The 12,694-nt window shown below is 43.9% G+C and overlaps 1 protein-coding gene across 1 annotated transcript; it reads right to left on the bottom strand.

Moving 5' to 3' along the window:
- Positions 1–230: 230 nt before the first annotated feature.
- On the bottom strand, positions 231–12,492 carry FUCA1 (alpha-L-fucosidase 1). Its single transcript, XM_004425725.3, has 8 exons — positions 12,077–12,492; positions 10,008–10,142; positions 8,198–8,335; positions 5,997–6,102; positions 3,764–3,964; positions 2,465–2,655; positions 1,232–1,331; positions 231–1,007 (listed from the first exon to the last, which is right to left on the bottom strand). The coding sequence occupies exons 1-8, from the start codon at positions 12,475–12,477 to the stop codon at positions 867–869; spliced, it is 1,413 nt and encodes a 470-aa protein (XP_004425782.2). The 5' UTR covers positions 12,478–12,492; the 3' UTR covers positions 231–866.
- Positions 12,493–12,694: the final 202 nt, after the last annotated feature.

The raw sequence follows: 12,694 nt of genomic DNA, 5'->3' as shown, positions 1-12,694 counted from the left end.
TATAACAATTAAAGAGGCTGAACTTAATTGGTAGTCAACCCAAAAGAATGGTGCTAGAAGTGAGGAGCAGAAAAACCAAAGGAATTGCATTTTTTGTTCTGCATTAAGGAGACTTGGTAGCACCCCCACCCTCACCCCCTACCCCCAACCCCTCGTCCTGCTTTCCTTTTAACAGAAACATAAAGCTGTAAACAGTCAGACAGAAACTAGAAAAAAGCTACAGTATGCTTTTTGGTAGAAATGATTTACATTCAAATTTATTTATGTGATCATATTTTAAAAAGTAGGGCAGAATCACATTTATTTTTTTCATAGTATCACTGTAAACAGACTGAATTTCAGAGCTCTTAGTTTGCTTTGGAAATTTCTGAAGAGTTAACCATAAGCAGCCTGGCAAGCCTTTTCCTTTCTCTCCAGGCTCTCCTGCTCTTTGGGGGGTGCTGGTGACAACTGATGCTAAATAAACAGCACATGATTGAGCTTGCCAAACCCTTCTCACCTCCTCCCACGGGCAACAGGGTGACTTGGCTTTTATCTGCAGTCATTGAGTAAGCAAGCAGGTTATCAACATGAGAATGGAGAGAAGTTTCTATTGTAGATAATTTCCAAAGTTAGGAATGGATGAACTCAGGGCTTAACTGTTTAGTCCCTTCTTCTGCTGATCAAAGAGAGAGATGCCAGCAATGGATCTCAGATCTTTCATCCATTGAGACATTAGTGTAATGCACTTAGTTCCTTTGATTAAAATGTGTTGGAAGAGCCATCTCTGGGTAGAGAAGAGTAGTTTATTACAATGACGGTACCAGAAGAGGAAAATCAAAGCAGCAAACAGCAGGTAGTGTCCCTTTCCTCTTGAACGCCACTGATCACTTCACTCCTGTCAGCTTTACAGTCCAAGCAAACTCAACTGGGAGGGCAGAGGGCAGTAACTGGGGCAGGGAAATGAGGAGACCTTTAACTGGATCTGTGGACCACTTCAGATCTTTTTGGATTCCCAGCATCATTATCTGCAGAAAGAAAAAGGGAATGAAAAACACATTAACGCATTAATGAGTATAGAATATGGCCTGAACATGGTGGGAAACAACCAGGCTGGGCCAGGGCAGGGAAGACAGTCTGAAAAGGGAATAAACATGGGAGAAACGTGGGGAAGGAACGAAGAAGTAGAGAGGACCTGACAATTCCTTTAGAAAAAGTTACATCTCTGAAAGGACTGACTGAGTCTCCTTACCTGTGTAGCAGAGGTAGTTATGGGGGATTTAAGGCTTAAGATTCCCTTTTCTGGCCAGTCCAGGAAAATGGCATAGACAGTTGATCCTTTTGAGGTATACCTGGGAAAAAGAAACATCATTGCCAAAGATACCTGGCTTGTTATCCTGACACATAACCTTATAAATTTCCCTTTCAAGTATCTACCAATTCCAAGACCTTGAGTCTGTCACTGCTGCTAGGAAGCACTAATAACTCGATATCAGTGAAGGTCTGTAGGAAGAAAGCAGCCGTGTAAGACTCTTTCTGGTGATATCTTCCATTTTCCCTCCCTATTGGGTTATAAATTCTCTTTAAAAAATTTTAACTGTTATATAGTTATTTCACATTGACGCCATTTGCCTTATTCAAATCTTTTTTCAACTCCAAATCCATGTGAAAACAGCAGAGGATACAACAAGGGCAAGATGTGCAATGAAGACAGATTCGTTGTTCTGGGATTTCACCACGCTTAGAGAAGAGGATGAAAATCACTAAATAGAAACTCATCCAAAACAGAGGGATGAACGTGTTTCCTCTGATGCAGAGACCTGCGCTCTATGGTATAGCACCAGCAGATACATTTATCGAAGACTTAGTATGGGCCTGGCACTCTGCTGGGCACTTTACATACAGGATCTCATCTAATCCTCACAACAACTCTAGGAAGTTAAGTATTATCACCCCATTTTGCAGGTGAAAAAACTGAGGCGCAAGATCAAATAACTAGATCCACAATTCCAAGTATGACTTGTAACTTCTCCACTTACCGGTTTTGTGATCCTAGGCAAGTTATATTACTGCCCTGGGACCCCTTTCTCACTTGTAACATGGGGATCATAAAGTATCTACGTGGTGGGATTGTTGAGGGGGTGTAATGAGTGGGAAGAATTTAGAATGGAGCCTTGCACATCGTAGGTGCTCTTCAAGTATTAGCTATTACTGTTTTGAGGAGGCAGGGTAACAATGTCAAGTAAATTGACTGATGCTTTGAAGTTCCTTCTTTTTTCACCAAGCCTACAACCTCCCTCACTAGTCAAAGATATCCTGGCGACCTAACACATAAACTGGGGTACAAATTTAGTAGCAAAAGAACAGCTTTTGGGTTTCCTCAAGACAACTTCCAACCTGGCTTTTAACACTGTGGACCCAAGGAGATGCCAGTTCAGGACGGGCCACAGTCCCGTTCCTGCAGCCAACAGAAGACAAGACTCACCATACAAATGTCGTGTTCTTTTCCAATTGTACCCTCCATGGTTTAGAGGCATAGATAGCCTCCCCATTGATGCTCAGCCACTTCCCAACAGCAAGAAGCCTTTCTTGGAAGATGGGAACAATCAGGCCATCCTTAGTTGGTCCAATGTTGAGAAGATAGTTGCCTCCCAAACTTACTGTCTGAACCAGTTCCTGGAGAGAGCAGAAACAACGAAATCCTAGCTGTGAATGCCAAGCCTGGCATAATGCTTAGAACACACAGATGTTAAGAGAAGATAAAGAATCTAGGGCACACTGTCTCCCTGCTTTGTGAATATCCTTTCCCTTTGTGAAAATACTATATATTTGTGTCATTTAAAAAGCGGGACAGGCTTACATGAGAAAACAGAAAACTCGTGCTACAAGATGGAGAAATGTGTTAACTCGAATTCCAGGGAGTGATCACAGGCACTTTCCTAGGAGACTACACTTCCCATGGTGCCGTATGCAGTGAGAAGGGTCATGTGTCAGAGCACAAAGTGTGAGCAGGGAAGCCAAGAACAAAGCACTTGGCCATGAAGGGATCACATGGAGCCACAGAGAGAGAATATGCAGATCAGAGAGAAGAGATTTTGAGCGGCTGCTGTGGAGACTTTGGGGAGATGGAAGAGATGTGAAGAATTTCAGGACACTGTATGTGCTGGGCTATATCAATGTACATGCTGCCCCTTTGGGAAAACATGCTGTAAAGAGATACACTCTTCGAGGCTTCTGGAGTGGGATGTGTGTGTGTGTTTACTGTGACCTCAAACAGGTGCACTTCAAGGTGGCCCAGAAAACTTAAGGATACATACAGAAAATGTTTAAAAGGGGAATTTGTTACAGTACCCGAAAGACACCACACCATTAATTTTTGGTGTTTCCTTCTGGTCTTTTTCCCATGTAGTTAATTTTGTATAGTGATGATAATATATAACTTATTTTTCCACTCAACCCTCTAAGCATTAACCCATATTACACTCATAAACATTTTAATGGTTAAAGAAAATCCCCAAATCTACTTAACTATCCCTTTATGGTTGCAAGAAATTGAAACAACCCATATGTTCAACTGAAAATAATTCTGGGAAGAATATCTCTGTACATAAAACTTTATTCTGTAATTATCATTATTTCCTTAGGGCAGGTTTCTATGAGTATGTTCAATAATCCTAAAGGGTTCTATCGACCTGCACTTCTATCCAGAGTGCTTCCACCACTCTTAGTTAGAAGGCTAGTTTGAGATAGTAGTTAACAAATAACTAACTCACAGGTGTCTTACCGAAATGATTTCAAATTCAGACGCAATATCAGCCATCACCATGTCGCGACGATAGCCCCAGGAGTGCTTGTCGACGGTGCTGCACATCTCCCACTTGTGATCTGGCAAGGTCTTTGGCTTGAATTTATCTTGGCAGTTGTAGTATCCTCCATGGTGGCAGGAACAGTTCTGACCCCATCGATCATTCACTACTACCTCATCCTAAAGGAGGAAAGAGGATTGCGTCATCCGGGGTCAAACCACTTAGCTTCCTTATGTAATGCAGCGTGATAAATTCAGAGTCTATTCGGAAGGAAGGAACAGACTTAATCTAGAGCAGTAGTTCTCAACTGGGGGCCATTGTGCCCTGGAGGGGAATATGGCAAAGAGGCATTTCTGGTTGTCACAACTGGGGTGGTACTACTGCCATCTAGTAGGTAGAGTCCCAAATGTCAATATTGCCGAGGCTGAGAAACCCTGGTCAAGGGATATGTAATGTCAGAGCTGGGAGAGCTTGTTTCAAAGATCATCTAGAAAAGCGCTTATTCTACGAGAGGAGAAATGGGGAGGAGAAGACTCACCCAAGATCACATCCCTGGGCAGAATTTCAGAAAGCTGGGACTACGAATCAGGTAGCTGAACTCAGCCCACTACATTATGTAGGTAAAGAAAGTCAGCAACCACATATTCTTTTCCTTCCTTCAAGGTTTAGCTGAACTATGAGAAATCATTACATGGACTATCTTAATGTAAATGTTTACTACTGCTATGAGGCTCATACTGGGGTATCCCACGTGAATAAAACAGTTCTTGTGAGATCCAGCAGAGACCAGCTGAGAAGACAGATATGGGGACAATTATAATATGACATCACATCAGAGTTAATTACCTAGGGATTAACATAATGGGGAACACTGATCCAGGAGTGTTTCTTACTTCCGCCAGGAAAGAATATGAATTGGCAGGAGTCGGATTGAGTTTACATCCGACCGATATTTACTATGTGCCTCAGTGGGCCAAGTCCTGTCCTTGGGGTTGGAGACACAGCAATGAACAGACCCAAACTCTTGCCCTCATAAAGCTGCCACTTTACTAAGAGCCAGATAATAAAAAAAAAGCTCAGTGATCTGAAATCTGTTAGACTAGGGAAGTGCTAAGGGAAAGAGAAAGCAAGGAAAGGCATGTAGCATGACAGGGGCACGCTGCTGTTTTAGACAGGGAGGCAGGGGAGACTGCACTAAATAGATGACCTCTGAGTGAAGACCCTCTGGAAGCACAGGAGTGAGCCGTGTGGGAACAGGCAGAAGGAATGGTAAGGATAGGGGACTATTTCTCCTAAAAGTACTTGCCTAGTGTGAGTGTAGCTCCAAAATAACCCTCTTTCCTAACACGTGGAAAAAGCATTCAGACCAAGAGTGGGTAGAACAGGGTCTGCAGCCTCCCTCTCAGGGGTCCACGTCTGAGCCACCCCACCACGAGGAGCCTTGGGGGAGAACCGTGATGCTGCATCCCCAGGAGTCCCCCCACATTTGGCAAGTCCCAGAAAACTACTCTTAATTTGTCTTTGTCACATAGGATCTCTGTCCTTTTTTCTCTCTTCCCATTTTCTGAGTTTAGTAATAGTTACCCAATAAGATCCTTAGAGGCTTATGAATCCACCAAAATAGCTCAGTCCAAACTGGTTTTATAATTAGATTTTTCTAGATCCACAACAAATCCAAAATATGTAAAATTTTTGAAATTTTCTATAGTGAAGATTAAGACTTCTGCTACTTTGTAAGTGTACCAAAATACAAACTGAAAATGGGCTGCTTTGATGCAGTGTAATAGTGTTGATTATGGGGAGGAGGAGGTAGGCAAAGTTCCCTCAAGAATTTAGATACAAGGGAAATGAAACTTCCCCAAGAGTTAAACTACATAATCAACATAGAGTAGGTGAGGTCACAGATATTCACATTTTATTCCTATCATTTAACTTTATATGTTCGGTATATTAGTTTTAACAAGATTTAAATCTATGTTGTCACAAGAATTAAAGGATAAAAAAAAAGCTTATGCTCCAAGCAAAGAGGAAAAAAAGAATTAAAGGAGAAACCTTTAACATCCATTAAGTCCCCAAGTCCCTCCCACCTCATGTTGATGTTACTATTTATCACTGCTGCTGCTGTCATTTTTGTTATCACTCCAGATCTTGGCTCCTTATCCTCTCTGTTATCATAAGGATAAATAAGAGCTAAGTCATATAATCACATACCTTGACTGGGCTATCATTGTAGAGCCAAGAAAGAAAATATGTCGAGTTCCAGTAAGTATCAGGACTTTCCCAGTCTCCATCAGACCAAATCAAGTCAGGTTTGTACCTGAAAGACACGGAATTAGAACAGTTTATTATCTGAATCCAGTCACGGTAAAGTCTTACAGATATATTTTTCCAACAAATATTTAAAAATTAATTTTCCCTCATTTTGAAAGTATCATAGAATTAGCACAGTGAAGAGAATGGGGAAAACTAAAGAGACAACACACACACAAAAACCTCTGCTAACATAACCACTGTTTCACACACAGCATTTTGGTGTATTTCCTCCTCATCTTTTTGTTTTTAAAGTCTTTCTAAAAACAGAGTTGTGGGGCTGGCCTGGTGGCATAGTGGTTAAGTTTGGCGCGCTCTGCTTTGGCAGTCCAGGTTCACAGGTTTGGATCCTGGGCACGGACCTACACCACTCATCAAGCCATGCTGTGGTGGCAACCCACATACAAAATAGAGGAAGATCGGGGCCGGCCCAGTGGTGCAGTTGTTAAGTGCGCATGCTCCGCTTTGGCGGCCTGGGGTTCGCAGGTTCGGATCCCTGGCATAGACCGACACACTGCTTGTCAAGCCATGCTGCGGCGGCATCCCATATAAAGTAGAGGAAGATGGGCACGGATGTTACCCCAGGGCCAACCCTCCTCAGCGAAAAAGAGGAAGATTGACAACGATGTCAGCTCAGGGCTGATCTTCCCCAGGAAAAAAAATATATATATAGAGTTGTAATCAGTATACATACAATTTGGTTTCCTTTCAGCAACTAATTCCAATTAAAAGAGTGGTGCTCCAGAACCATAGGATTAAGGTTTTAAGATGTACGAAGAGCTTCAACTATTCCACCAAATGCATGTTTTTGGACAACGACCCAAAGCTTCGACCATAAAGGATTTATAGAACCACCTGAGCCACAGTTGCACCTTTCACGTGTTATTACTCTAAGCTCTGTGAGATGTGAGTGTGTATACCTGTAAGGTAAGCATTATTGTTCCCTATTATTAGTTAGAGAGTGAGAATCTGATGCTCAGCAGGGCAATTTGTTTTAGGGGACGAAGCTCGTAAGTAACAGGAGCTGGAACCTAAATGCAAATCTGCCTGATGCCACATCTTCTGCGGTACTCTGTAATTAGGACAGCAAGCAGACTCCAGGAGAAAGACTGCCTGTCTAAGAGGCAAGACGTAACACAAGACAGTCTGTGTTTTACTGTGTATGAGAAACTGTACTAGGCCCTTGACGTTCATTACCTCATTAGTTCTTACTACGACCCTATGCTGAATGTTATCCCCATTTTGCAGATAAAGAAACAGAGATCTAGACAGATTAAGTAGTTTGCTCAAGGCCACACAGCCAGTAAGAAAAAAGAACTGGATTTCAGATCCAGTTCTGACTGACTGAAGCCTCTGCTGGTCCCTTACAACTGTACTATTTCCTCGGAGAAGTCATCTGGATGCAAGGAGGGTTTTTTTGGTCTAAAATGAGAATCCAGGCAGAGATGGCTGCCTCTTAAGCTTTAAAGGTCCTCCATTCTCCGGAAGCCCCCAAGTGTGAGAAGGGCAAACTAGGAATAAAACATGGTGAAGACTTAGCGACAAATCCCAAACTGAAAGTGATTATGATGATAGTAACACCCTCATTCTTTGCCAGGCACGGTGACAGATACTTCTGCATATTATTCTGAGCCCTATACAGAAGGCGTTATTATCCCCCCTTTACAGAGTGAGAATCTGAGGCTGAGAAGGGTGATCTGTTGAAGGCTTGTGGTAACAAGAGCCAGAATTCAAATGCAGATCTGTCTGATGCTAAATCCGATGTAGGGTCTTGCATAGGACGCTCCTGCCCCTCTCCAAGGTCCAAAACAAAGAAAATAGAATGCAAGGAGGAAACTGAAGTTTTGACTTAAGTACCATCCTTGGTTTTGTTTGATTGTTTCAATTTATAAAGGCGATATGACCACATTACGGCAGTTTTGAAAAGTAGGAGAAAAAAATATATTTTGTCTTAATACAACCACCACTTTTACTATTTCGATGTCTTCTAGATGTTTTTCATAATCCCCTCTTTTCCCCCTTTCCCCTAACTTAACAGTATCCTATAGGAAGCTCTGATTTCATTGATAAAAGTCATAAGGCCAAAAACATCTGTTTTTTACCTGTTAACAAGGTCGTATAGCTCTGGCATTGTTTTCGCACTGACAAAATGCTGTGTTTTAAAGCCATTTTTCTTATCAAGGAGGTAGAGGGGATGGAACCATTCTAAGAGTGAGTGATAGAGTCCATAGCGTATGTTCCTTAAACAGAAAAACAGGACAGCAACTGTCATTAAGCAAAGAAAAATAATTTATTTGAAAAAAAATCAGTCGCAGCATTTTTACATCTCAGTGAAACTCACCCAGAAGGGCATGCAGGAGGGTGGGATCCAAAACCATTTCCTTAAATTCTCTTATCATTCAACTTAAGCAAAATGATTAGATTTACTATGTTTTTGATAATACACATAACTACTTTTTATACATAAATATCTTAACATCAAATGTCATTTAAACCATCTTTGGTTTTTTAAGCCAATTATCTCAAATAACATATTGTCCTATTTTTTAAAAATGTTTTCTCTGTCAATCATAAGAATACATATTATAGACATACTGGAAGAGAGAGAACAGTAAAAAGAATAAAATATCCAAAATCTTATCACTCAGAAATAATTATTAGCACTATTTTTAATGTAGTTGAAATGAATGAATATGGGTTTATTGTTTCATTTATCTAAGATTTACTAACAATTCATAATAGACCCCAAATGAAACGTGGTTAAAGTGACCTATTTTCATACACAGTAAAGCTTGTTTTGAGTTTCTTAACTCATTTGGTAACAGAAACACTATAATTCAAGTAAGAAGTAAGGATAACATTGCAATGGCACAGATAAGGCAGAAAGAACTGAAGTTAAGTATTTCATTATATGACTCGGGGACTAAACAGATACAAAGAAGATAAAACTTAAGGACCCTAAAGTCCAGATCTAATCAACATCTCAGAGTTTTACAGCAGGACTATCAGCAAAGCACAGCATTGGGAAAATGAATATTGAACAGGTGACAGGAGTCAGCAAACACTTTCTTAAAGGGCCAGCTAGCATTTTAGGCTTTGCAGGCCTTGTGGTCTCTATCCCAACTCTAAATGATAGCTTGACAGCAGCCACAGACCACACATAAATGAATGGGCATAGCTGTGTTCCAATAAAGCTTTATTTACACAAATAGGCAGCTGGTCTACCCCTTAAATAGGACATCAAGTTTACCAAATGACAAGAGAGCTGAGACTGGGCATGGCACAAATACCACTTTTCTTTCTTACAGGCAAATATACCCAGAACTGTGGGGTCCCAAACCAGAATACCTGGGTTCAAATCCCACCTCTGTCATTTCCAGGCTCTTTGATCTTGGCAAGTTACTTCTTATTAAGGGGCAAATATTAGGGAGCATTAATTAGAATCGACTGAGGGGCTCATTCCCTCACTTTTTGCTGCTTTAACTGCCCTTTTCAGTTCCCTCTGGCTGTACCATTCACCCAAACATTCTCTGAATGCCTGCAAAGCTCTGTGTTGACAGCTGAGGGGGATGCAAAGATGAGAGACCCAGTCCCTGGCTTCCATCAGACACTGGAAAAGGCCCTGGGTGGGAAGGCTTTCCAGAAAGAATCCTTCGCAGAGTGCAAATGGAGCATTGTGGTCTATGCTGGGTATCCTTCACCTAACGAGACAGGGCCATGAACTTCTTTGATGGTGTCACCTTTGGTCACATGGAAACTGCCAAGCATCAAACACTGCTAATTCAAAGACCAGAAGCCCTGCAGGTTTCTCACTAAATGCAAACGTAGAAAATACACAAGAGCAGAGAAGGTATGGTACACTCAATGGCTAGATCAAAAGCAATGATGGCGTGACCGTGTGTAGGTACACACCTCTTCCGGATGGCTGCTCCCAACTCACCAACCAAATCCCGATGGGGTCCCACATCCTGAGAATTCCAGTTCCAAGATACAGGACTCGGCCAGTTTGTGTAGCCTTCGTGATGCTTTGTTGTCAGGACCACATACCTATGGACATCAAAACCATATGAGCAAAGGAAGTGGGCAGTGGGCCATGAGCATGAACTTACCCAGCACACCTGAGGCTTTTAAAATGGTTGGGAGAAGTTGACTACAGGAAATGTACTTGTATGAGTGACTGTATTAGTGACTCCCAGGGAGCTGCTGGAGTCACAACTTCCCTTGGGTACTGCTCCAGGAATGAAAGCAAACTTGAGGAAGCCACAGTCCTCAGTTCCCAGCCAAGGAGGCCCAGAGAGAAGGAAGGAGTAGGTGAGGGAAAAGATGTGCAGGTTAGCTCTCCAGTTCTTCAACCCTTCTGGGTGTTAATGATAAACTTTTTTTAAACCCTTTGCCCTAAAGGAGAAGGAAATAGCAGATGATAGAGAAGTAAGCTGTTTGTTTTACCAAGCCCATATGAACTGCCTCTCATTTACAGAGGTGACAAAAAACCATAAGAGCTGTGGAGAAAAGGCAGGTGTTGAAATAACAACCAAATCACTCAATGTTTCATTTGCTTTTATGGCAGAAAAAATAGATGGTGCCTACACCTGATAATTTAACCACTCGCTGGTGTGGGGAGCTCTAAGACTTTAAGGGCCAGAGAGTAAGGCTTTCTGGGCCACATTTGTCTCCATGGCATCTTCTTTTTCCTCCTCTTTTTTTTTTTAAACAACTCTTTTAAAATGTAAAAGTCATTCTCATCTCATTGAACTTACAAAAACAGGCAGAGGACCAATCCCTCTGGCAACGGTTTGCAGATCCCTGGTGTGGTGGAAAGAACCTTCACCTTGGAGTCAGCAGACTTGGAGTCTAGGACATAGTTCCCTTCCTCTATCTGGCCCAGTCACCTTGTCCCATAAAATAAGGGGTCTGGACAGAGGATGTCTCCCAGATTTTAATTTTTTTCATTTGTAAATTACGGATCTCTAAGGCTCCTAGAAGACAGAGAACACCTCCTCTGTTTATTCAAGCCTTATATTCCCATACATTTAATGGCAAACACTAAATATCAGTTGTAATTTCTCTTTAGTACAAGAGAACTTAAAGTCCAAGAAAAACTAAAACCTGGAAGACGACTGAGGAGTCAAAGTAAGGGTGGAAGACTGCTGTAAGCCAAGAGAAACCTCCCTGCCTCCATTCTTACTCTCCTCCAACCCACTTCCCTCCCAGCAGCCAAACTAATCCTTTTAGAAGCTGAGGGTGACTATTTCCTGACTTACCACCCAGCAACACACTGCCCTCAAGGATTCCTCTTTCAGGGCTGGCCGCAGCCTTCAACAACCTCCTGGCTCCTTGCTGCTCTCTCCCCCTCTCAGCACTCTACACTATCAGTTCTCTGAACCATTCACACACAAGCTCCAACTTGAGCACTTTCTGTGTACAAGGCGTTGAGAAGAGCAGATGAACGAGAATCCGTACTGCTGCCCAAATACACTGCACACCAGAACTCCCTTCTCTCCCTTTCCCTCTCAGAGATATTAAAGCTGAAAGGAACTAACACAATCCCTGTCTATCACCTTGGAAGGAGGCTGCAGGGAGGTGCAGCCGTGTTCAAGTTCACAGTCGAACTAGGGCCAGAGTCCATACCACTGGCTTAAAATCCTGGACTCCTGTCTTGCGGACCTGGAAGGGACATTAGCTATCACCCAGCTCAATCCTCTCGTTATACAGTTGTAGACGCTGAGGGCTTTCCAGCCCAGCACCTCCCTGAAACCTTTCTTTTCTTCTAATCCCCAACCAGACGCATCTTCTCCTTAGGATTAGGCGTGCCACATTCAATTCTGCATCCTTCAGGAGGCAAACACAGGTATCTCAAGTCAAAGGGACAGCTGTGCGACCCTGGGCAAGTCGCCCCGCCTCGCCCGCTCGGTTCCCACCTGCCTCAGCCCCTCCCACTGCCCGGGCGGCCAGAGCCGGGGAAGGGGCGCGGCGACACTCACTTGGCCCCGGCGGCCTGGAAGAGGTCGGCCCAGCTGTCCGGGTGGAAGAAGCGCGTCGTGAACTGCGGCCCGAAGTCGGCGTAGCTGAAGCCGGGCGGGTAGTTGTCGCTCATGAAGCGTTCGTACGGCGGCCGCCGCTCGCCCTTCCAGTGCCACCAGAACCACTCGCTGCCCCAGGCCGGCACCGAGAACACGCCCCAGTGCAGGAACACCCCGAACTTGGCCTCGTCGAACCAGCCCGGCAGCGGCCGGGAGTCCAGACTCGGCCAGTCCGGGGTGTAGCGGCACGCAGGCCCGGCCGGGCACGCAGTCCCGAGCGCCGACGCGGCCTCCCCGAGCACCAGCAAGAGCAGCAGCAGCCGGGCGCCCCGCGCCCGCGACTTCATCTCGGGAGACCGCATCTCTGTCTCCGCGCCTCCACCGCCCCTCCTAACGCGCAGGTGCGGGACGCGCGGCCCCGCCCACTCTAACTAATGATTGGCTCGGAAGGAAAAGGGGGCGGGTCAAGCCGGGCTGCCTGGCTACCGAGTCTCTTCCCGTACGGGTCGGCCGTTCCTGCAGCGCCTTCTGGCGCTCAAAGGGAGAAAGACGCAATGGGGCGTTGGAAACTTGAGAAGG

Source organism: Ceratotherium simum, chromosome 22, assembly GCF_057802395.1.
Source record: "Ceratotherium simum simum isolate JZ-2026a chromosome 22, ASM5780239v1, whole genome shotgun sequence".
NCBI lineage: Eukaryota > Metazoa > Chordata > Mammalia > Perissodactyla > Rhinocerotidae > Ceratotherium > Ceratotherium simum.
This window is presented reverse-complemented; position numbering and strand designations above follow the sequence as displayed.

Coding starts and splice junctions, on each gene's coding strand:
- FUCA1 (XM_004425725.3), bottom strand. CDS start 12,477: ATGCGGTCTCCCGAGATGAAGTCGCGGGCGCGGGGCGCCCGGCTGCTG. Junction 10,143..12,076: donor TTCCAGGCCGCCGGGGCCAA/GTGAGTGTCGCC, acceptor TGATGTCCATAG/GTATGTGGTCCTGACAACAA. Junction 8,336..10,007: donor GGAGCAGCCATCCGGAAGAG/GTGTGTACCTAC, acceptor TTTCTGTTTAAG/GAACATACGCTATGGACTCT.